Source organism: Chiloscyllium plagiosum, chromosome 35, assembly GCF_004010195.1.
Source record: "Chiloscyllium plagiosum isolate BGI_BamShark_2017 chromosome 35, ASM401019v2, whole genome shotgun sequence".
NCBI lineage: Eukaryota > Metazoa > Chordata > Chondrichthyes > Orectolobiformes > Hemiscylliidae > Chiloscyllium > Chiloscyllium plagiosum.
This window is the reverse complement of record NC_057744.1, coordinates 32,733,171-32,759,382: the sequence shown is the minus strand read 5'-3', so window position 1 is coordinate 32,759,382 and position 26,212 is coordinate 32,733,171. Positions and strand designations below refer to the sequence as shown.

The 26,212-nt window shown below is 41.5% G+C and overlaps 1 protein-coding gene across 4 annotated transcripts in view; it reads left to right on the top strand.

Moving 5' to 3' along the window:
• The window catches only part of srpra (SRP receptor subunit alpha), a 67,864-nt gene that overhangs the window by 34,616 nt on the left and 7,036 nt on the right, over positions 1–26,212 (top strand). For 3 of the 4 annotated variants that reach the window (XM_043676898.1, XM_043676895.1, XM_043676897.1), the window contains 9 exons: positions 3,356–3,519; positions 7,692–7,834; positions 13,716–13,884; positions 14,399–14,555; positions 17,004–17,113; positions 17,262–17,383; positions 17,531–17,617; positions 20,227–20,399; positions 23,393–23,606. In XM_043676898.1, the coding sequence (XP_043532833.1) occupies positions 3,356–3,519; positions 7,692–7,834; positions 13,716–13,884; positions 14,399–14,555; positions 17,004–17,113; positions 17,262–17,383; positions 17,531–17,617; positions 20,227–20,399; positions 23,393–23,606 (1,339 nt within the window). The remainder of the gene's footprint in view (positions 1–3,355; positions 3,520–7,691; positions 7,835–13,715; positions 13,885–14,398; positions 14,556–17,003; positions 17,114–17,261; positions 17,384–17,530; positions 17,618–20,226; positions 20,400–23,392; positions 23,607–26,212) is intronic. The other variant, XM_043676896.1, reaches the window with a different exon arrangement.

Here is a 26,212-nt window from a genome sequence, read left to right as displayed (position 1 = left end):
AAAAATATTCATTTAGTGCTTCCCCCATCTCCTCTGACTCCACTCACAACTTCCCACTACTATCCTTGAATGGCCCTAATCTTACTCGTCATTCTTTTATTCCTTAAATACCTATAGAAAGCCTTAGGATTTACCCTGATCCTATCCACCAAAAACTTCTCATGTCTCCTCCTGGCTCTTCTGAGCTCTCTATTTAGGTCTTTCCTGGCTACCTTGTAACCCTCAAGCGTACTAACTGAGCCTTCACATCTCAACCTAACATAAGCCTTCTTCTTCCTCTTGACCAGAGATTCCACTTCCATCGTAGACCATGGCTCCTGCGTTCTGCAGCTTCCTCCCTGTCTGACAGGTACATATGTATCTAGGACACTCAGGAGCTTTTCCTTGAATAAGCTCCACATTTCTAATGCGTCCATCCCCTGCAGTTTCCTTCCCCATCCTATGCTTCCTAAATAGAGTCATAGACTCAGAGACGTACAGCATGGAAACAGACCCTTCAGTCCAACCCGTCGATGCCGACCAAATACCCCAACCCAATCTCGTCCCACCTGCCAGCACCCGGCCCATATCGCACCAAACCCTTCCTATTCATATACCCATCCAAATGCCTCTTAAATGTTGCAATTGTACCAGCCTCCACCACATCCTCTGGCAGCTCATTCCATACACATACCACCCTCTGCATGAAAAAGTTGCCCCTTAGGTCTCTTTTATATCTTTCCCCTCTCACCTTAAACCTATGCCCTCTAGCTCTGGACTCCCCAACCCCAGGGAAAACACTTTGTCTAACACCTGGCCAGGCTCATTATCCAGTACCAAATCTAATCCCTTGTTGGCCTGTCTACATACTGTGTCCCTGAAGGGCTTTTGCCCGAATAGTCGATTTTACTACTCCTCGGATGTTGCCTGAACTGCTGTGCTTCTCCAGCACCACTAATCCAGAATCTGGTTTTCGGTATCTGCAGTCATTGATTTTACCTACATACTGTGTCAGGAAGCCCTCCTGTGCACACTGGACAAAAACTGAGCCACCTATAGTACTCGTACAATAGTGTTCCCAGTCAACACTCGTACAATAGTGTTCCCAGTCAATTATTATCCCTAATAATTTGATTAGGGATAGTCAGCGCGGTTTTGTGAAGGGTAGGTCGTGCCTCACAAACCTTATTGAGTACTTTGAGAAGGTGACCAAACAGGTCGATGAGAGTTAACCGGTTGATGTGATGTATATGGATTTCAGCAAGGTGTTCGATAAGGTTCCCACAGTAGGCTATTGTACAAAATGCAGAGGAATGGGATTGTGAGAGATATAGCAGTTTGGATCAGTAATTGGCTTGCTGAAAGAAGACGGAGGGTAGTGGTTGATGGGAAATGTTCATCCTGGAGTCCAGTTACTAGTGGTCTACCACTAGGGTCGGTGTTGGGTTCACTGCTGTTCATCATGTTTATAAACGACCTGGATGAAGTGTAGAAGGGTGGGTTAGTAAATTTGCAGACGACACTAAGGTCGGTGGAGTTGTGGATAGTGACGAAGGATGTTGTAGTTTACAGGGAGACATAGATAAGCTGCAGAGCTGGGCTGAGAGGTGGCAAATGGAGTTTAATGCGGACAAGTGTGAGGTGATTCATTTTGGTCGGAGTAACCGGAATGCAAAGTACGGGGTTAATTGTAAGATTCTTGGTAGTATAGATGAGCAGAGAGATCTCGGTGTGCAGGTACACAGATCCTTGAAAGTTGCCACCCGGGTTGACAGGGTTGTTAAGAAGGCATACAGTATTTAGCTTTTATTAATAGCTGGATCAAGTTCCGGAACCATGAGGTTATGCTACAGCTGTACAAAACACTGGTGCGGCTGCACTTGAAGTATTTTGTATAGTTCTGGTCACCACATTATAAGAATGATGCGGAATCTTTGGAAAGGGTGCAGAGGAGATTTACTAGAACCTGGTATGGAGGGAAGGTCTTGGGAGTAAAGGCTGAGGGACTTGAGGCTGTTTTCATTGGAGAGAAGAAGGTTGAGAGGTGACTTAGTAGAGACATATAAGATAATCAGAGGGTTAGATAGGGTGGACAGGGAAAGTCTTTTTCCAAGTATGGTGACGGCGAGCATGAGGGAGTATAGCTTTAAATTGAGGAGTGATAGATATAGGACAGATGTTAGAGGTAGTTTCTTTACTCAGTAGTATGGGTATGGAGTGCTTTGCCTGCAACGGTTGTAGATTCGCCAACTTTAAGTGCATTTAAGTCGTCATTGGACAAGCATATGGAAGTACATGGAATAGTGTAGGTTAGATGGGCTTCAGATTGGTATGACTGGTCGGCGCAACATCGAGGGCCGAAGAGCCTGTACTGCGCTGTAATGTTCTATGTTCTTACTGTGCAATGCCCATCCATGTAGGAACAACCATTGCTTATATTTTTCCCATATTTACTGGAATAAATGCCTACATTACAGAATTAAGTGGGGTCCATTTGCATTAATTATCATTTCAACACAGGCACTGAATTTTATTTTGATAGATAAAGATTGCAGAAAGTGCAACATAAAAGGATTTGGAGTTCTCGTGAATAGATCCCAAAAAAGTTAGCTTATAAGTTCAGATAATAGGGAGGGCGAAAGGAATGTTGACCTTTATCACGAAAGGAGTACAGTACAAAAATTGTGAAGTTCTGCTAACCTGTACAAGACACTTATTAGAAGTGCACCTAGAACACATCCTTTTTGGTCTCCTTATCTATATTACCACTGGAGGCAGTTCAGAGAAGATTCATTCCATTGATCCTGAGTATGGAGAGATCTTGTTGTGAGATGTTGGGTAGGTTGGGCTTGTAGTCACTGGAGCTTGGAAGAATGAGAGGCAACCATTATGAAACATACAAAGTTCTTTGGGGACCTGACAGAGTAGCTGCTGAGAGATTGTTTCCCATTATTAATTGGACTCTGACCAGAGGCCAAAATCGCAATATTTAAATCAGAGACTAGGAGGAATTTTTTCTGAGATTAGTTTATCTATGGAATTCTTCCCTGGCGAGGCTGGTTAATTCAATATATTCAAGGTTGAAATGGACAAATTTTTAATTAGTAAGTGAATAAAGTATTATGGGAAAAGGCAGGAAAGTGGAGTTGACGGTTATCAGATCAACCATGATCCCATTGAACATTGGAGCAGACTTAATAGATCAAATGGTCCACTTCTGATCCCACATCTTTGTGGTCTTAAAATTCTAAATAATCAAAAATGAAATGGAGTTGTTTCACAGACTCACATTGACTGATTGTAACACGTTATTGTGAATGTCAGAATGAGGCCCAGTTCATTTCATGGCTTTTCCCCCTCTCTCTTTGTGCTTCAGGTGGGCTACCAAAAAATTCTGACACTAACGTATATAGACAAGTTTATTGATGATATCCACATGCAATTTCGGGATAAATATAGGAACCAGTTACAGCAGCAAGGGGTGATGGGCCTCCTCAATGGTTCCTTTGACTTTTCGGATGACTTCAGAGGGCTCCTGAGGTAAGAGATTGAAACTTCATCTTTCAAAACTTACTTTTCCATTTACTTGTCATACTTTCAAGGCAAGAAATAATACTTTGGACTTGTTTCAGTCCCTTGTGTAATTACTGCAGGGTGTGAGAATACAAAAGGAAAGGTTTTGCTATATTGGTTCCAAAGGGATATGCAGCAACACAATGGAAATATTCACATCTGTGGAATGGAAAATTGCTGGAGACAAAGAATCCAATTAAGAACGGAGACAAAAAAGCTTGAATTCTTCAGTCTTGCAAATTAAATATTGAGGAAAAGTTTACAAGGATATGCAGCTTATCTCAGTTTGATCAACGGGTTGATTTATGATGCAGTGATGCCAACAGCATGGGTTCAATCCCTGCAACACCTGATATTACAATGAAGGTTTCTCCTTCTCAACTTCTCTCCTGCCTAAGGCATAGTGATGCTAATGTTAAACCACCACTAGTCATCTCTTTCTGAAATTTGCCTATGTAGTGGCTGTTGTATTTACCTTGAACTGTTAGGGGGTCTACAGTACATTCTTCACGCTTGTCCTTCCTGTGTGCCTCTCACTCACCCCTAACCACCCCTTTGTCAACGTAAGTGCTATCGTCTCCCAGCTATTTTTGTTTCTAACGAAGGGTCGCTGGACTCAAAATGTTAAATCTGTTTTGTTCTTCAGACTGTCAGACCTGCTACATTTCTCCAACACTTTGTTTTTGTTTCAGATTTTCAGCATCGACAGTTTCTTTGTTGACCCAACACTATAACTTGTACATTTCAATCAGATTTAAATGAGGAATTAAACTTCCTGCTAGGTTTGTTTCCTATTGTGATGCACCTACATAAGTTATAGAGTTGCTGAAATGATTAGAGTACACAATGAGACCATGTGGCTTGTTGTCTTCATCATGGCTGAAAATCTAAGTTAGTCACAGTTGCCGCCCTTTTCCCTGTAGACCTGTGAATGTTTTCCCTTCAAGTAATTTTCCAACTTCAACTTCTGACTTTTTGCTGTGTACAAACATTTTGCCTTATTTTGACTTCACTTTTACTATTCACCTTAAATCAGTATCCTCTGTCCTTCGGTCAAACTGAACAGTTTTTCTGTTTCTAATATGATGCATTCATCACTGTAATAGTCGAATGCAAATTAGAGATGCTTTTGAAATATGTTTAAACAGAGAGGTTTTAGCTAGATTGGGATTGGAGAAATAGAAAGCGAATATCCCTCTGGTAAAGATTACAAACTCATAAACCATCTGTGCAGACCCTTTATGATTTTGAACCCCTGTATTAAATGTTCTCATAACTTTCTCAAAGGAGAACAGCCGTAGCACTCTAATCTCTTTAACTGAAAACCCTCATCACTGGAACCTTGATTGTGCTGTTTCTAATACGTTCACATCTGTCCTAAATTGTAGCACTCAAAATTGGATAATATTCCAGTTCAAGTTCAAGCAATGTCATTATAAAAGTTCACCATTAACTTCCTTGCTTTTGCACTTGGTTTTTATTTGTGATTTTTCAATCTGCCCTTCCATCTTCAAAAACTTGTGCACATGCCCACAGTTGCCTCTACTCCAGCATCTCTTTAAAAACATTCGTTCTTCCAATCAAAATATATTCAATTGGCACTTCTCTGCATTAAATGTAATCTATTACTTGTCTGCCCATTTCATCACCATATGTGTGTCCAGTTGAAGTTTTTCCTTACCCTTCTTGCAGCTCATAATAGGAGCAAGAATAGGCCATTCAGCCTGTCAGAATGTGCTCCCATTCAATGCAATCATGAATCGTACATTCATCAAATAAAAGATTAAACTTCAGTGCCTTTTCCTATCCCATAACCCTGTCTGCCTTTGGTCATCAGAAATTTATTAATATCTAGTTTAACCTCAAAGTTTGACCTTTACAGCCATTTGTGGTAAAGAATTCCAAAGGTTTACAACCAGAGTAAAACAATTTCTCCTCATCACAGTCTTATATGGCATACCCCATATTATTAAATTGTGCCCTCACAACTCTAGAGCACCCATCCTCCTCCCCAGTGAGGGGAAGGGGAAAGTTTAAAGGAGATGTGCAAGGCAAGTTTTTTTTTACACAAAAGGTGGTAGGTGCCTGCAATATACCAGGGATGTGGTAGAAATTGATACAGTAGCAGCGTTTGAGGCATTCGAGTAGAAATGTAAACAGGCAGAGAATAAAGGGATACAGACCATGTGCAGGCAGCTGGGATTAGTTTAGAATGGCATCATGGTCAGCATATATATCGTGAACCAAAGGACCTGTTCCTGTGCAGTACTGTTCTGTTGTGTTCTAGAGAATTCCTGCCTAGTTTGCCCAGTCTGTCTTTGTAGAGCAGTCCTGCTATTCTGGGAACAAATCTGGGTGAGCTTTCATTGCGCTTCCTTGATGGCAATAATATCCTTCCTGAAATGGAAACCATATTGCCACCAGGTGCAGTCTAGTCAAGTTCCTAAACAATTGAAGCAAGACTTCACTACTCCTGTACTCAAAACCTTTTGCACTGAAGGTCAACATTTCGTTAGCCTTCCTGATAGCTTTCTGCACCTGCATGTTAGCCGTCAGTGACTTATTAATAAGGATATCTAGGTGTTTTTGTACATCTTCGCTTTGCAACCTCAAACCATTTAAAAATACTCTGAACAATACTGTCTCACTAAAGTGGACAACCACACTCTTTTTTCACATTAAGTTACATTTGCCAGTTCTTTTCCATTCACTAAGCCTGTCAAAAACCCCTCTTTCACAACACACTCCACGTAGCTTTGTATTATCTGTAAAAGTATTATTGTACAAGTTTAAGCTTTTCACTATATTTTACCAAGTTGTTCAGTGCAGAGTACAAGTGACAATAAATCATCATTCATTCATTTGTAAATTTGCAAATCTTGCATTTGATCCCCTTCTCCAAATCTTTGATATATACTGTGAAACGCTGGAGACCAAGTAATGATCCTTGTGATACCCCATAACCTAGCCTGCTACTGCGAGAATGGCCAATTTATTCATATTCTGTGTTTTGTCTGCTCGCCAATCATTAATCCATGCCAGTGTGTCTCTTCCTGTCCCATGTGCTTTAATTTTTCTGACTGGCTTCCTCTGGGGGAAATTATCAAAAGCCTTCTAAAAATCTAGACCTGTCCATCAGTAGTTCTTTATGATTTTCATAGTGATATGTTGCAAATCCCAAAGTTTGTCAAATGTGATTTCTCAATATTTCTAAGTTTTGTATTGCTTACATTTGAAAGCGTGCCCTGGACACTCAAATCTAGGCTATTAGTATAGTTAAAGAAAAGTAGTGTCCTGATACTGACATTGGTAGTTCCAATGTATACCATCCACAAGTCCTGAAACCAATTATTTGTCTCTATTCTGATTCCTGTCAGTCAACCGGTTTCATATCTTTGCTTCTGCTGCTCATTTTGTTGCATGCTGATAAACCTGTGACAATTTGAGATGTCTTATGAATGTCCATGTGCATTACATAACTGTTTCATTTTGCTTTCAATATCTTTCGTCATTTTGGCGGCTGTGGCTTTGTTTGTTCCACCATTATCCTCCGATGGAAATAGATTTTTACAGAAGCTGAACTTGTCTTTTGAAGAGAGCCCATTTTCTGGCATAGGTTTGCCAGTAATCTTTGGTTACATTTGATAAACCCCTGTTGACAAGTAAGTATACATATTATAGATCAAGAGAGGATCATCCTTCACTGTGAATCCCTCTTAAAGTAGAATAACTAGCTTGCTTTCCACTGCTTAGACTTTTCTATTGGGATCAGATACTGGCCACGTCCTTTAGAGCTACCAAAGGAGAGAGTCCTTATAGAATCCCCACAGTGTGGAAACAGGCTGTTCGCCCCAACAAGTCCACACCCTACTCCATAACCCTGCATTTCCTCTGGCTCGTACAACTAACATACACATCCCCGGACACTATGGGCAAGTTAGTATGGCCAATCCACCTAACTTGTACATCTTTCGACTGCATTATGGAAAGTGTAGATGTACAAAAAAATGTACTTCTCTCAATGTAGAAAAGTAATATCATGATAATGTTGCCGTTGTTTTTTAAAAATGCTTTCTTTTGTCCATTTCTGATTGGATAATTCTACTCTCGATCTATTCTGTTTTGTTGGTGGTCTTCAGAGCTGCTGAGGTACGCACCAAAGGAAAAGCACCTTCTGTAATGAAGACATTTGAACAATCCGATAAATCAAAGAAAACTGTGAAATCTATGATAGAAGTCCGTGGAGAAAAGGGGAAGGAGAACAAGAAGAACAAGAAAGATGGTATGTAATGGTCTGTTGCAGAGGAAGTTGCTCAGATTGTTTATTGCGCTGCAGTGAAGGAAACAGATGTGATTAAACAGGGTGCTGAGTAAGGAAGGTAGCAAATTATCAGAGAGCACTGTCTTTACTGGAAGGTAAACCTTTGTTTCATGAGGCAGGAATCTAATTGTCAGAAAATGTTCATTACTTTCTCTATGTTGCTTCCTATGTTCATACTTCTCCTTTGGAGTTACTGGTTGGATCAGATATATTGTATAGAGCACCTAATGAGGCAGGAATGAAATTTCTGTCTAATGTCAGGAGGCATTGCTGCTTATTCTGTGTCTCAAGAGGGAAGTTTGTGCAGATGGGTGTTCTTAAATTGGCAGCAGGAGGCAACTACACTTGTTTGTATGCAGATATTTGTAATGCTTGAGTAATGCACTATCCAATTTAATATCTCAGCTAAATGTTCCACTGTGATGTGTCACAAGGTTTAAAACCTTGTTCTCTGGGCAAGAATCCCCCTCTTGAGTGGGAGGGGGAGTTATGTCTATAACTGTCCTGGTGTTTCCTAGTGGTAAGAATGTGTCAGTCTGCCATGTTTGTGGAGGTGGTTGTCGAAAGTGCAGAAAAAGAAAAATTTAGTTTTGATGAAGCCAGTTGTGAAGAGACTTTCTAATGAGAAGACTAATGATCTCATTTCCAGTCAGAATTAGTTGATCTTGGGCAGGAAAATTTTGAAATAGAATTAAATGTCATCCACGACACAGAAGAACAGTAAGTAAGTCAGGAACCACTTGGCTCTTTCCTTGCTGAAAAATAAAGGTGATTTTGGATGTAAAGTGCTGCACACATCCCAGTAATAAACATTGATATAAGGGAGCCACTGGTTGCATGCCAGCTAATTCACAAATGCAAGGTGGCAGTTAGAGCAGCACTACAAAAACAGAAGAGAATTGTATAGCATCATGATGGCCAATAATAATTCTTTTTGAAATATAAACATTGTTGTAATTTGGAATACACAGCAAGCTTCCACAAACAGCAAAGCAATAATGACTAGAATTTGTATTTTACCCATGTTGATTGAGGGATAAATATTAACCAGGTTCCTGGGGAGATCTCTGAGTCTTCAAATAGCTCACTGAGATATGACGTGCACAGAAGAGGGGAAATGGGGTAATGGTTTAATTTGCTATCTGAAAGACCCTGTCACAGTGCCTCAGCAGTGCATTGGAGTGTCCACCTAGATTTTGTGCTCAAATTCCCAGGGTCTTGTGAAATGGTTAATCTGCTACTGCTAAGACATGGCTAGCAAAAGTCAGTTTCATGTTAGAAATAAACTTACATACAACAAAATTAGAAAAAATACATGGAAAAAGTTAAAATTAATTACTTGTTAATCATTGGAGCATTTGAGTGCGAGAGTCCACTTTTTTTTTTAAAGCTTGGATACTGTTGTGGGGGATGACTTAAACCAGGGGCATGCAGTGGGGTGCAGGTCTCTGGCACAGTGTCTGTCCCTGTTCCACAGAAAGGAAGGGGGAAAGGAGGAGAGGGTTAGTCATTGGGGACACAACAGTTAGAGGGTCAGATAGAAGGTTTGTTGGGAGTGAACGAGACTTACGGTTGATGTGTTGCCTCCCAGGTGCCAAGGTCCGTGATGACTGATTGTGTCTTTGGGGCCCTGAAGGGAGAGGGTGACCAGCCCCAAGTCGTGGTCCACATAGGTACCAACGACATAGATAGAAAGAGGGATAGGAATGTAAGGCAGGATTTCAGGGAGTTAGGGTGGAAGCTAAGAGTTAAAACAAACAGAGTTGTTATCTCTGGTTTGTTACCCGTGTCAAGGAAGGAATAGAGGGAGATATTAGCTGAGCACGTGGCTGCAGGGATGGTGCAGGAGGGAGGGTTTCAGGTACATGGATAATTGGGGTTCATTCTGGGGAAGGTGGGACCTCTACAAACAGGATGGGTGGGAAATTTGCTGGTGCTATTGGGTGCGTTTAAACTAGCTCAGCAGGAGGATGGGAATCGGAGGTGTGATTAGATTAGATTAGATTAGATTACAGTCCTTACCTAACACTACAGGCAATTTAGTATGGCCAATTCACCTGACATCTTTGGACTGTGGGAGGAAACCGGAGCACCCGGAGGAAACCCACGCAGACACTGGGAGAACGTGTAAACTCCACACAGTCAGTCGCCTGAGGCGGGAATTGAACCCGGGTCTCTGGCGCTGTGAGACAGCAGTGCTAACCACTGTGCCACCGTGCCGCCCACAAATGGTTACAGTGCACAGGAAGATGAGAGTAGGGAGGGCATGGACAGGATTTCACAGTCACAGGAATGTGCTGGTAGACAGCAAGCTGGTATGAAGTGTGTCTACTTCAATGCCACATGTATCCAAAATAAGATAGGTGAGCTTGCAGCATGGATAGGTATCTGGGACTTTGAAGTTGTAGCCATTTCGGAGACATGGATAGAGCAGGGTGAGGAATGGATGTTGCAGGTTACAGGATTTAGATCTTTCATTAAGAACGGGGAAGGTGTGGCCTTGTTAGTCAAAGACATTGTAACGGTGGCTTAAAGAACTTCTGACTGCCTGACCTGCTGTACTTTTCCAGCAACACACACACAACTCTGATCTTCAGCATCTGCAGATCTCACTTTCTCTTTTTGGTGAGGACTAGTCTACTGAGGTGTTATGGGCTGAGTTTAGAAACAGGAGAGGAGAGGTTACACTGCTGGGAGCTTTTTATGGGCCTTTGCAGAGTTCCAGGGATGTGGAGCAGAGGATCGGCAAAACTATTCTGGGTAGGAGTGAAAGGAACAGGGTGGTCATTTTGGGGGACTTTAACTTCCCAATATTGAAAATGCTATAACTCTAGTAGTCGGATGGATCAGTTTTTGTCCAATGTGTGCAGGAGGGTTTTCTGACACAGTATGTTCAAGGGTCGACAAGAGGGAAGGTCACACTGGATCTGGTGCTTGCTAATTAATCAGGCCAGGTGTTTGATATAGAGGGAGGTGAGCACTTTGGAGAGAGTGACCATAATTCAGTTACATTTAGATTAGCGATGGAAAGGGATAGATACATGCCACAGGGCAAGAGTTATCAATGGGGCAAGAGCAATTATAATGCGATTAGGCAAGACTTAGGATGCATAGAATGGGGTAACAAAATGCAGGGGATAGGGACAATTGAAATGTGGAGCTGGTTTAAGGAACTGATATTGCGTGTCCTTGATAGGTATGTCCCTGTCAGGCAAGGAGGAAGTGATAAGCTAAGGGAACTGTGGTTTACTAAAGAAATCTTATCTCTTGTTAAGCGGAAGAAGGAGGCTTATGTGAAGTTGAGAAGAGATGGTTCAGATGAGGTGATGGAAAGTTACAGATTAGCTAGGAAGGATTTAAAGACAGGGTTAAGAAGAGCAAGGAGAGCACATAAGCACTCTTTAGCAGGTAGAATAAAGGAGAACCCTAAAGCTTTCTATGGGTCTGTGAGGAATGAAAGGATGACTATGGTAGGAATAGGGCCAGTCAAAGACAGAAGTGGGAAGTTGTGTGTGGACCCTGTGGAGATCGGAGAGGTGCTAAATGAATATTTCTCATCTGTTTTCACTCGGGAAAAGGAGAATATTGTAGGGGAGAAGAATGAGATATGGGATATTAAACTAGAAAGAATTGAGGTTAGTAAGGAAGAGGTATTACCACTTCTAGAAGGAGTGAAAGTAGAGAAGACCTCTGGGTCAGATGGGATTTATCCGAGCATTCTCTGGGAAGCTAGGGAGAAGGTGTTGGAGCCTCTGGCTTTGATCTTTGAGTGGTCATTATCTACAGGTTTAGTACCAGAGCGCTGGAGGATTGCAAATGTTGTTCCATGACCCAGGTAATTATAGACAAGTGAGCCTTATGTCTGTTGTAGGACAAGTCTTGGGAAAGAATTATAAGAGAGAATTTATAATCATCTAGCAAGCAACAATTTGATTGGAGATAGTCAACATGGTTTCGTCAAGGGCAGGCCATGTCTCACAAACCTCATTGAGTTTTTTGAGAAGGTCACCAAGCATGTAAATGAGGGTAGGGCAGTTGACGTGATATACATGGACTTCAGTAAGGCCTTTGATAAGGTTCTACATGGTAGGCTGTTGGAGAAAATGCAAAGGCAAGGGGTTGTGCATGATTTAGCAGTTTGGATTAGGAACTGGCTTTCTGTAAGAAGACATCAAGTGGTGCTTGATGGAAAATATTCAGCCTGGAGTCAGTGGTATGCCACAAGGATCTGTTCTGGGACCACTGCTGTTTGTCATTTTTATAAATGACTTGGATACAGGCATAAGTGAATGGGTTAGTAAGTTTGCAGATGACACTAAAATCGGTGGAGTGGTAGACAGTGTGAAAGAATGTTGCAGGGGGGCTTGGATAAATTGCAGAATTGGGCAGAGATGGCAAATGGAGTTCAATGCAGATAAATGTGAGGTGATTCACTTTGGGAAGAATAATAGGAAGTTGGAATACTGAGTCAGTGGAAAGGTTCTTGGTAGTGTGAATATGCAGAAGGATGTACATAGACTCCAAGTTGCCACCCAGGTTGATAGTGCGGTTAAGAAGGCATACGGTGTGTTAGGTTTTATTGATTGGGATTGAGTTCTGGAGCAATGATTTCATGCTGCAACTATACAAAATGCCAGTGTGGCCGCATTTGGCATGTTGTGTACAGTACTGGTCACCCCATTACAGGAAGGATGTGGAAGCATTGGAAAGGGGACAGAGGAGATTTACCAGGATGTTGCCTGGTCTGGAGGGAAGGTTTTATGAGGAAAGGCTGAGTGTCTTGGGTCTGTTCTCATTGGAGAGAAGAAAACTCAGAGGGGATTTGATAGAGATATACAATATGATCAGAGGATTAGATAGGGTGGACAGTGAAAGTCTTTTTCCTAGGATGATGACGTCGGTTTGTACGAGGGGACACAGCTGCAAATTGAGGGGTGATAGATTTAAGACAGATGTCAGAGGCAGGTTCTTCATTTGGAGAGTGGTATGGGTGTGGAATGTCCTGTCTGCTAGTGTAGTTAACTCAGCCACATTGGGGACATTTAAACAATCCTTGGATAATGATGGGATAGTGTTGGGGGATGGGCTTAGATTCGTTCATAGGTCGGCGCAACATCGAGGGCCAACGGGCCTATTCTCCCCTGTGTTGTTCTATGTTACTACTTGAGTTTAGGATTCTGGAGTTATTGACCAGTTGTGAACCTGTCATATTCTCTTCCTCATTATTGATATTGCTGATCATGAGAATGATCCAGTGATATATCAATCCCTGCAATTCAGTTTGAAGAAGATATCCAAGAATATTGATGAATGCAATGTTTCTGATCCTACCCACTCTTGTAGTTCCTGATTGTTGGAGATGTGATATCTAGGGCATAGCTACTTCACCTAATTGGCGCTGCTAATTTCTGATTCTCCGTAACATTAGAGTATCGGTGTTGGTGAGTAGTTGAATCATGAAGATATTGTCAGATCTGACTTTACCTAATTCCTAATGTGGGCAGTTTACAGTGATCATTGAATAAAAATGACCAGGTAGGGTAAGTTTGGAATGCTTGTTTGGAATGCCTGTCTGCGATGGGGTACTAGTGCTTGCTAACATAGCCCCAGCAATAATACTTGCTCTGATGGTGTACTTTTCCAGCTGTCTTGATTCAGTAATTCACTTATTTTCTTTTCCTTTCTCACTGTGAGAACATCACAGACTTGATGGGCAATTACATGAGAGTTCATTACACTTTTTTTTTGTCCATACTTGGATTTTTCTTTCTATTTTTTTAATCTCTCTCCTCTTTTTTTCCTGTATTTACTTTTTCTCTTTTCCTTCATCTGTCACATCCAGCACCTGTACAAGATGCACCGGAAAAGAAAATGGAAGGTCAGGTAAAGGCTCCTGCACCGGTGGCTGCAGGAGATGCCAACCAAAATGGTTTGACTCAGGAAGAAATCATCCAGAGGAATAGGGAGGAATTTTTCCGTAAAAGACAGGGGAAAGATAAAAAAGAAAGCAGGTGAGAAGGCACCTTATTTCTGAGGGAGTATATCTTTGAGTTAACTAGCTGATTGTATTTGCTCTGTTTACCTGATGGGTAATGCTATAATAATAAAACCTGTTGTTTTTGCTCATTCGAAGAGGCACTTGTGGCTTGTTACAAGGACAGTTTAGACTACCTCTGCTAAACTTTGTTATTGCATGTATGTTATAGAAAAAAACTCTTGCATATTCATGTAATACACTTCATAACACTTTGGTGAATTTAATTTGACAATGCTAATCAAAGGCTTGTAATTTTGCTGGGAACATTTGATTTGCAGAATGCATGATTATCTGGTAATTAATCCTAACATTTACTTTAGGAACTTGTAATCCTTTGCCAAACATGGGAATGTCATCAGACCATGCAATTGCTTCCTAATTTATTGATTTGTCTCTTCCAGTCATTCATTTTCCAACATAAGTTTATGAGATGATGGTATATAGAGATTGACTGCAGTAATGTGTCTCTCTCACTCCATGAACTGCAGCAGCAAGTCCCCTAAGCCAACAAAGCCGAAAACCCGTCGTGTCTGGCCACTGGATTCCAACAAAACTAATGCCAAAGATCTTGACTACAGCGAGAAACTTGTCAATGGTCAATCCAGCACCTATGCCAATAATGGAGGTGACACCAGTGTAGATATGGTATGTTTACTCATTATTGACTGTGCTGATCTTTCAGTATTGATCATTGGCCCTCTTAGTGGAACAGTACTTTGTCGTTATTTTATTTCCACAAGTAAATTTTGCACAATTGCAAATGGGTAAAAAAGGCTCAAAATTTTGGGTGTAATTTCCAAGTTTGTGAATATCTTGAGATTGGCACAATGTAGACTTATACTAGTTAAAATGGGTGCAGAACACAAAATGTTAATAGCATATAATATGCAAAGAAGACTGGGGATGTAGAAAGGAGCAGTGTGACAAAATGTAAAAGCATAGAAACAAACCTGTAGAAGGAAGAGTCATTGGTGAAAAACCTATTTAACAAGACTTCTTTTTATATATAGAATTATGCTTAGACCTTACTTGGAGGATGTGCAGTATAGTTGTTGTCTCCATTTTATAAAACAATAGAGGAACTGGAACAAGGTGCTAAAAACGATTGGCAAAAATTACACCAAGCTCAGGTGATATCCCTATTAAGAACCAAAGAACATGCAGGCTTTTTTTCTATCGAAGGGACAAGCCTGAATGAGAATCTAAATTAGATTGGAAAAGGTTTGATATGGTAGATGTGGAGATTCTCAATGAGAGCAGAATAAGGGGCCTTAAATATAACTCAGTGCCTAATAAATGCAACAGGGTTTCAGAAGAAACTTCACCAGAAAGGGATTAGAATTTGGAATTTGCTACCACAGGAGGTAGTATAGGTAAGTAGCATAGGTGCATTCTAGTGGAAGTCAAAACATCTGATGCTGGAAAAGCACAGCCAGTCAGGAGAGTCGATGTTTTGAGCATAAGCCCTTCATCAGGTATTCCAGCATCTGCAGTCCACACTTTCTCGTAGATTCTAGTGGAAGCTAGATAAATCCAAGGGAGAAAGCAAAGTTATGCTGATGGAATTAGATGCTATAGGCATTTTTTTTTTTTGCAAAGGCCCTTGCATATGTGGGTAGTATGATGTCTTGACTTAGGTTTGTAACTGCAACTTCTTTATTCTTTTGAGAGCCTTTGGGTATTTTTTCACTTTTGTATCTTTGCGTCTTTATGCTATGTTTAACCTGATGTCAAGCTGAGACTGCAAAGATGTCATCAATTGTCAGGTTTTTACTGACACCAGGATAGTCAGCTACAAAATTTTAACAAGGCCCAGCTTGTCCCTCCAGCTTGTCTTTTCCTTCCGCAGGCAATTAGTTTGGGCAGTCACTGGGCATGCTGGCTGATCTCTTGCAGTGTACCTTAAAAATGTATGAATTATTAAATAAGGTCAGTTTAAAAGAAATATAGATGTAGATTACTGTGTAAAACAAAAATTACTTGTGCACAAAGCACTTGGGCCTAGTTTTAGAAAAAAACCTAGAAACATAAACAAAATATAGGTGCTGAAGTTGGCCATTCAGCCCTTCAATCCTGCACCACCATTCACTATGATCATGGCTGATCATGCAATTTCAGTATTGCACTCCCACTTTCTCCCCATAACCCTTGATCCCTTTAGTTGCAAAGACCAAGTCCAACTCCCTCATGAATATATCTAATGAACTGGCCCCAGTAGCTTCCTGTGGGAGATAATTCCACAGGTTCACAACTCTCTGTTAAGAGACACTTGCTCATCTCAGTCCTGAGTGGCTTATCCCTTATTTGTAGTCTGTGACCCCTAGTTCTGGATTTCCCCCACATTGGGAACATTCTTCCCACATCTAGCGTTTCCACTCCCATCAGGATGTTATATGTTTCTATGAGATCCCCCCTCGTTCTTTTAAATTCCAGCGAGCACAAGCCCAGTTGATCCAGTTTTTCCTCAGTGCCAGTCCTGCCATGTGAGAATCAGATAGAAAGTATTCTAGGGATCCACTTGGTTTGTAAAGTTACGGTTTTTAGAGGGATTTGTTTGCAATAATTTTCATCCAGGTAGGTTTCAGTAATCTCTCTCTGAAATGTTAAGAAAGTAGCTGTACTATTCGGAGAAAGGAGACTTTCCTCTCCTTTGCTGCTCAACATCCACCATCTCAAGCAGCACTACCAAATATGAATGAACGGGTGGTTAATTATTTTTATTGGACATGACATCTTACTTTGTCCAAAACAGCTGCTCTTTCTTCCATCTATGCTAAATCTGCATTTCAAAATAATTTATTGTGTATTGAGATGTTGAGTTCATTCTGTGGCAAGGTACATTTAATGCACCTGTTTCTTTTCTCATTTCATTGATTTCCATATTATGATTTACTAAAAGAATTGAGCAAAAGTCAAAGTAGTGATGAGGGAGAGAGCTATAGATCACTGTCTTTCTTTGTATGTCTTTCAGAGATTAAGTGTGAGATGAGTAGAGAGTTCCAGGAATACAGGGAGATGATGATTTACATATTCTGTGAAGATAATTTTTTAAGACTTAATTTACAAACTGCTTTTCTTCACACACTATTGCAGAATTTGTGCCGTGGATCAATGGCAGGAGATTTGAAAGCTGTAGATTATGAGAGCTCTGAAGAGCAAGAAGAAGAAGAAGAAGAAGTAGTTCAAGAGACTTCTCACACCGGGTATGTATGTCCAAACTGAACCAGAACAATCTCCTTCAGATGAGTACTTAACCACCCATCCAATGGGAAGAAACTATTCATAAAATTGTTAGAGTAGAATGATCAAAGTTTACTTTTGGTTTTTTTCATTTACAATGCATGATCACAGCGTGAAGAAGAGAGGTGGATTTGGTGGCATGTTTGGAATGCTGAAAGGCCTGGTTGGATCTAAAAGTCTTACCCCGCAAGACATGCAGCCTGTCCTTGAAAAGATGAAAGATCACTTGATTGGTATGATGTAGCTATTTCCTCTGTAATGCTGAATAATGTTCTGAATTGTGTTGCTGATACCTGTTTGAATGCTACAACTAATTTGACTGGCCTAAGGCACTGTCCTTGACTCACTTTTCCTTCCTTTTATCTTTTATTTTCCTCCAGCTAAAAATGTTGCTGCAGATATCACAGTCCAGTTGTGTGAATCAGTGGCTAAAAAGCTGGAGGGAAAAGTCATGGGAACCTTCAGCAGTAAGTTGAATTAATATTATGATCCTGAGTGTTTGGCTGCTATCACCTTGTGACATGATTCATGTTTGCGTTATGTATGTCACTTGATGGGATTAACCTTAGGATTTGAGGCAGAATTCAGTCCATCTTTTTCATTAAACATTTCCACCTCAGGTCCCTAAGTTTAGGAAGCTTGATTATACCTTGAATGTCAGAAAGCAATGGGGTGTAGGAGTGATTCTTTCACCTCATATATTTCCATCATTATGTGGTCCTTTTTGATCTCCAAATATCTTGCAAAATTGTATTTAGATTAAGTAGTTTTGTAGCATTTATGGGTTCATTCTGTTCTTCCGAAGTTGACGTGCTGTGAAAGTAAAGGCACATTCAGCCTAATTTAAATGAAATAATGTATAGGGTTCTCAGGAGATCTCCAGCCTGCGGCCAACCTTCATAGAGAAATATTTCATTGTAAGGAGCGCTTTCCTAATGGATACTGCCATTTGAAAATGGGCCTTCCCTTCATTGCTTACACAAGTCTCACTGAATCATCACAGATATCCTGAGAGAAGACTCTGATGTTCGTGTGATTGCTGTCCCTCCAGGGAGACATCAAGAACATTGCTTACATTATTTAGCATAAGCTAACTGCATGGATACAATGAGAAAACTTGGAACTGCTAGAGAAATTGAACAAATTTTGTAATTTTAATGTACCTTTTCTTAACCAATGCTAGTACAGTATAAATCAGTAAATTAATTTATTCCAATTAGCTGTGGTTGTAACTCCTGCAATTGTACCCTGATCTGTGTTTCTGGACTTTTTTTCTGAAGTCCCTGAGTTTAACATAGTTTGTTTGCCTCTGGATGGCAGCTTCTGCTTGTGGATGTGCTCATCTTGTTCAGTGATAGGCATTATGTGTATAGTGAGGTAACGTAATCATTTAGTACCCTAGCTAGTGTTACTTTAAAACAAAAGGATGAATTGCAAGGGAATGTTTTAGCTGTTCTTAAAAAAATATAGGATCTACAGTGTTAGCTGATGGTGAGTTTTGAGAAGATCTGTAGCTCAGGTTGAGGTTCTGGATGTAGGTTTGCTCGCTGAGCTGAAAGGTTCGTTTTCAGACATTTCGTCACCATATGAGGTAACCTCTTCGGTGAGCCTCTCGATGACGCACTGGTGGTGTAGCCCACTTTCTGTTTATATGTTTGGGTTTCCTTGGGTTGGTGATCATCACCATCACCAACCGAAGGAAACCCAAACATATAAACAGAAAGCAGGTTACATCACCAGTGCATCATCGAGAGGCTCACTGAAGATGTTACCTAGTATGGTGACGAAATGTCTGAAAACGAACTTTTCAGCTCAGCAAGCAAACCTACTTCCAAAATTAGCTGATCTTGCCATTTGTAGTGGGGTCGTGAGGGGATAGCTAACTATGGTTTCTGCTCCTGAAAGATGAGTAATTTTTGCTGGAACTTGTTTGTGAATAGATAATCGGTGAAGTATGGATAGGGTGCAGCTGTGTTGTGTAGGCCCATTAGTGAGAACGCTATTGTATAGGCTGGGTGTGGTTGTGCAGGGCTGCTAGTATACTGATACCTGTATAGGAGGAGGATCCCAAATGTAATAGTTTTTATGTCTGCATTTGTGACCAACACCACCACCAGGTGGAGCATTCATGTATAAAATTGGAATGTTGTTTCTGGTTTGATATACAATATAAGATACAGGTCATTCTGCTATAATGCATGTTTTGTTGGCACGAACGTGCTGTAAAACGATTGATGAATTGTTTCTAAGTTGACATGAACCTTTAAAACGTGTTGGCTATAACTCGATTATATCGCCAACACTTTAAGTGCTATTCCTATAGTACAATTTTTCTATAAATACGGGGTTACACGAAAACACAACCATTGTGTTATGGAAGAACTATCTGTACCTTTCACAATTAAAGGGAATCCATCTAAAAGGATTATTTTTCATTTCAAATAATATCTGGAACTGAAACAACCTGTTTGGTATCAGCAGTTTTTAAAAATGCAGCCTCAGCAAACTTCAGGAACAAAACACAATGTATGCTTAATCATGTTCTTAAGGAACCTTCCCTGTTCCAACACTTGTGGCAACAACGTTGCGGGTGCTTCCATGCCCCCTCAGTTGGATCTCAGTGGCTATTTTTAATGGCAACACCCCACCTCAGCTTTTGTTATGTACACTTAAATTATTTAAATAATTTTTGTTTGATTTGGGGTGGCTCAGTGGTTAGCACTGCTGCCTCAGCACCAGAGACCTGGGTTCAATTCCAGTCTCTGGCACCTATCTGTGTAGAGTTTGCACATTTTCTCTGTCTGCGTGGGTTTCATCCGAGTGCTCCGGTTTCCTCCCACAGTCCAAAGATATGCAGGTCAGGTGGATTGGCCATGCTAAATTGCCCATAGAGTTAGGTGCATTAGTCAGAGGGAAATGTGTCTGGGTCAGTTACACTTCAGAGGGTCGGTGTGAACTTGCTGGGCCGAAGGGCTGGTTTCCAGACTGTAGGGGAATCTAATCATTTGCACCATCCCCAAAATCCCATTACTTACTAACTAGCTAATTAAGCATATCTCTCTCTGTTCACTGGCAGCGGTGACCTCGACAGTGAAGCAGGCCTTGCAGGATTCCCTTGTTCAGATCTTACAACCAAAGAGACGCGTCGATATCTTGCGTGACATTATCGAAGCTCAAAAACAGAGGCGTCCCTTCGTTATTACTTTTTGCGGTGTGAATGGAGTTGGGAAGTCTACCAACCTCGCCAAGGTCAGGCAACAGAAACCTATTGTTATCGTGTTTGTAAGATGATAAAGTTTGAAGAACCTGAAATACTAGAGCAGCAACAACTATTTGTCTCCATCCCCATTCTGACTCCTATGCCATTTCATTTTCGAAGTTTCAAGGATAACCAATGCTTTGAGTACATATGCTTGTATCCAGGTTTCAGGACCAGCATCTTTCTCCTTTTTCACTGAACTCAACTATTCAGCCCAGGGCTGCATTTCTTTCCAATGACACTTTATTTGTTCACTCCTGGGACGCTGGCACCACTGGCTAGGCCAGCATTTAATGCCCATCCCTTGTTGCCTTTGAAGATGGTGATGAGCTGCTTTCTTTAATTACTGCAGTCCATGTGCTGGACTTAGTGCTATTAGGGAAAGGAGTCGAAAAGTATGGCACTGATGAAGGGCTTATGCCCGAAATGTCGACTCACCTGCTCCTCGGATGCTGCCTGGCCTGCTCTGTTTTTCTAGTACCACACTTTTTGACTCTTGACTCTCCTGCTTCTGCAGTCCTCACTTTCTCCCTGTTAGGGAGGGGATTCCAAGGAAATATATTGCCGTTCCAAGTCAGGGTAGTGAATGACTTGGAGGGGAACTTGTAGGTGGTAGTCTTTCCATGTAGCTACTGCCCTTGTCTTTGTAGATGGAAGTAGTCTTGAGTTTAGAAGGTGCTGTCTAAAGATCTTTGGTGAATTTCTACAATACATCTTGTAGAAAACAGCATTGTGTAATGAGCATCAATGGTGGAGCAACTGAATGTTTGTGGATGAGGTGCCAATCAGGTTGACTGCTTTATCCTGATGGTGTCATCTCTAACACCTCATTTCACCTCCAACATTTCTCTTCACTTCTAACATCAGCCGTCTGTGCACTGCTTCGGTCCAGCTGGTACTGAACATCTCATTTATTCTTTTATCACCTTTAGACTCAATCTTTGGTCCAGTCTGTCCTCCTCTCTCATTATGTCTCCTATTTGATTCTCATTTTTACCTTTAAATGCCTTCAAGGTCTTGTTCCTTCCTATTTGTAGCCTCCTCCAGCACTACAATTCCATTAGGATCATCCTGTTCTGAAATTTCCTGCTTAAATTGAGCTGTTTGCAGTCTATATTAATGACTTAAAAGAAAAGACTGAAAGTGATGTGTTCAGATTTATTGATGATACATAGTGAGATGGCATTGTAAGTTGTCAAGAAAATACGAGGAGCTTTAGGTAACCCTGTGAATGAACAACAAAATGGCAAATAAGATGTGGAGAAAGGTGACATTTTTCACTTCCTGAGTAAGAATAGGAAGGTCAAAATTTTTTTAAAGGATTTGAAACTTGTAAATGTTCATAGAACATGGTCTACCTCAACAAAGAAGGCTGAAAGTGGGTACGCAGATATACCAAACAATTAGGAAAACAAATGAGATGTTAACCTTATTATAAGAGAACTGGAGTATACGAATAAATATGTCTTGGTACAGTTGGACAGGACTTTTGTGTGACCACCTTTGGAGCACTGCTCTTTTAATCACCATATTTAAGGAAGAATATACTTGCAGCAAAGGTTCACTGGATTTATTCCTGGGATGAGAAGGTTCCCATATGATAGGCTGACTGAATTTGGCCCATACTATCTGGGATTTAGAAGATCGAAAAGTAATTTTATTATAACATGCAAGATTTTGAGGGATCCCGACTAATTGTTTCCTGTGGCTAAGGATTCTACAACATAGGGGTCAGTCGAAGGATAAGGGGGCAATTATTTAGGGCTCAGCTGAGGAGAACTGTCTTCAAATTGTTGTGAATTTTCAGAATTTTCTGTCTCAGATAATTGTGATTGTGGGTTATTGACTATCTTTATGGCTGAGATGAACAGATTTGTTTTGGCCAGTCAGGGAGTCAAGGAATATGGGAAATAGGCAAAAAAATGAAGTTGAGGTGATTGACCATTGCACACTGGCTGGTGGAGTAAGCTTGAGGCCGAGTCTTTTAGGTCTTATGTTTATATGTTCCTAATTTCCTCCAGTCTGTCTATCCTTTTGATTTTCCCTAAAGCATGACTTTAAGCATTAGTCACTCTCCCTCCTTTTGTCATGTCTTCTTATTCTGTTACACCCTGAAGCACCGAAGGACATATTTTATTTAAGGCCACTGTCTAAGTACAAGTTTAACAGCATTGCCCCATGGGGTAGAATAGTTCTGTTCTCTGAGTATGCCCTTTTCCAAGTTCCCACAATCCCCACTTTGCACAACATGGTGCTAAACAGCTGACTTCTGTTTTCCATTGTCCTCTCTTCTCCCCCACCCCCCACCTCTGACAAAATTTTGAATTACACTGTTCCAGTTCCCAAGAGTTCTGACAAATGTAGAAATGAACCTGTTTCTTCTATCAAATAATGAAGGCGGCTTCAAGTGAAGTGACATACCAAGGAGATTCTTTCCAGTGAGGAGTTTTTTTGTTGCAGGCACTCTGAGCATGTGCAGAAGGGCAATAGGTAATGGATAAAGGAGAGAAACAGCATTACACATTGGACACCCAGTAAAGGTGGCTGAGTTGATGAAGTACCATCAGCATGTGAGGTATAAAGGCAAGTGGGCTGAGAAGAGTCCTGTTGGGGTCATGGTTGGGCAGCTGAAAACAAAAGATTCACTTTATAGGGGACACAGCTGGTTGTGAACAAAGAAACTCCAATGATTTTATCTTGTAGGGATTGAGAGAAAAAGACCAACTCTTGGAGACATGGAGAGGGTCAGAAGGAATGTATGCTTTTTGCTGGACTTGAAGTGATAATTACTGTCATAAGAACATCTTCCAGCTCCCTATATTCAAGCATGTTGGTAAATTTCAGGAGCTAAGCAGAGAAACTTCAAATTCTAGAAGTCTGAGGGGAAAAATGTCAGTACCTGGATGAAATGGATCTTGCTGTATTAGAGGGCAGTTTCACCTAAGCGAATAGGAAATCAAACTCTACTCTTTGCTTCCTGCAGATAACCTTCTGGCTGATGGAGAATGGGTTTCGGGTTCTTATTGCTGCTTGTGACACTTTCCGAGCTGGAGCTGTAGAACAGCTTCGCACCCACACCCGCCGTCTGAGTACCCTGCACCCACCTGAGGAACACAATGGCCAGTCCATGGTCCAGCTGTTTGAAAGAGGATATGGGAAGGATGCTGCTGGCATTGCAATGGAGGCCATTGCTTTTGGTAATTTTAGAAAATTATATGATGACCCTTTTAAAAGTATGTTTCTTTCTGGAGAAAGTGATGCATTCTAAATTGTGATCTCAAATATTTTTGTCTTTTCATGTGATTTCGTAAGTTATTCTGCCTTTTTTAATGTAAACTTAGACCCCTGTGATTGAGGGTGTATAAACTGCAATGTATACTGAAGCACAACTGGGATTGAGATCATTTTGAGGGAAATTTCAGACTCTTCATGTCTTTTTGTAGTTTCTACAAGTGTAGGGAAACCAGCAGATAGAAACAATAAGGTTTTTTTCTCTGTATATTTGCCAGATATCCGAGAGAATAAATGGCAAACTTTGTAGAAATTAGTTAGTTACCCCATCTCTGAGCAGCTAACTGTTAATCATTAACAAAACGCCTTAAAACTAGGTCCTTAAGCATCAGTCTTCGATACAACCTCTCCAAAGCCCCAAGTCAAAAATGGAATGGAAAATTTTCCACAGCTCTCCCACTGAACTTGGAAAAGCTTGGGTGAGGTGATGGCCTCATGGTATTATTGCTAGACTATTAATCCAGAAGCCCAGGTACCTGATTACAAATCTTGTCGTGGCAGATGGTGGAATATAGATTAGATTAGATTCCCTACAATATGGAAACAGGCCCTTCGGCCCAACAAGTCCACACCGACCCTCCAAAGAGTAGCCCACCCAGACCCATTCCCCATATTCACTCCTGACTATGGGCAATTTAGCATGACCAATTCACCTAACCTGCACATCTTTGGATTGGGGGAGGAAACCAGAGCACCCAAAGGAAATCCACGCAGACACTGGGAGAATGTGCAAACTCCACACAGTCAGTTACCCAAGGCAGGGATCAAACCTGGATCCCTGGAACTGTGAGGCATCAGTGCTAACCACTGAGCCACCATGCTGCCCTAAATGAAAATCTGGAATTATGAGGCTAATGATGGCCACAAAACTGTTGTCAGTTGTTTGAAAAACCCATCTGGTTCACTGATATCCTTTAAGGAAGGAAATTGCTTAATTTATCTGGTCTGGTCTCCACGTGACTCCGGACCACAACAATGTGGTTCGCTCTAACTGCCCTGTAAGCAATTAGGGAGGAGCGATAAATGCTGGCCTTGCTAGTGATGTCCATATGCTGGAAATGAATAAAAAACTTGCCCAGGTGGGCAACAACACTCAAGGAGCTCAACCACCTTTGCTTTGTATCTTATCCATGACCTCAGTCACTTTGTCCACCACCAGTGAACAGTGACAACAGTGTTTGCCATCTACAAAACAAAACTGTGACTGTTACCACCCTGAGGAACAGGGCAACCGACAACAGCGACCTGAAACTGCCAAATACCCTAACTTGGAATTATATTGCTCTTCCTTTACTGTCAAAATCCTGACAAGATTGTGGGCCACATGGATTGTAATGATTAAGAAAGCAACTCGCTACCACCATCAGAGTGGTACGAGCGCTGAGTAGTTAGCACTGCTGCCTCACAGTGCCAGGGACCTGAGTTCAATTCCACCCTGAGGTGAGTAGCTGAGTGAAGTTTGCACATTCTCCCTGTGTCTGTGTGGGTTTCCTCCAGGTGCTCCGGTTTTCTCCCACAGTCCAAAGATGTGTAGGTTTGGAGGATTGACCATGCTTAATTGTCTGTGGTGTCCAGGGATGTGCAGGCTGTGTGGATTAGCCATGGTAAATACGGAGTTTCAGGGATAGGGTAGGAGGGTGGATCTGGGTGGGATCATTAAGTATAGTGGAGGCAGTACCAATTGAGGTGTTCAGAGAAACATTGGATGTTTATTTGAATAGAAGTGTGCTGTGCAGAGGGTTGGTGTGGATCTAGTGGGCCAAATGGCATGCTTCCACACTCGAATGATTCAATGATCTATGATATTTAGATCAATTAGATGGAGACCCACATGTCCTGTGAATTAATTGGCCTCATTGTGTTAACTAATGAGGCTTTCCCAAGCTGGGGGATAGTGTAGTCCAATATGGGTATAAAAGCTGCAGAATCAGAATTGCGGTTAAAGCAGCAAGCAGCTTCTTATCTGATTCTCCTTGTTGAAATGAGTCTGACTGTTTTACTGATGCTCACCTATATGGTATTTAGGGTAGTCACTGAAAATGTGTTGCGGAAAAGCGCAGCAGGTCAGGCAGCATCCAAGGAGCAGGAGAATCGATGTTTTGGGCATGAGCCCTCCTTCAGGATTCTTGAAGAAGGGCTCATGCCCAAAACTTCGATTCTCCTGCTCCTTGGATGCTGCCTGACCTGCTGCGTTTTTCCAGTAACACATTTTCAGCTCTGATCTCCAGCATCTGCAGTCCTCACTTTCTCCTATTTAGGGTGGCACAGTGGTTAGCACTGCTGCCTCACAGCGCCGGAGACCTGAGTTCAATTCCCGCCTCAGACGACTGACTGTGTGGAGTTTGCACGTTCTGCCCGTGTCTGCGTGGGTTTCCTCCGGGTGCTCCGGTTTCCTCCCACAGTCCAAAGATGTGCAGGTTAGGTGAATTGGCCATGCTAAATTGTCTGTAGTGTTAGGTAAGGGGTAAATGTAGGGGTATGGGTGGGTTGTGCTTCGGTGGGTCGCGCTTCG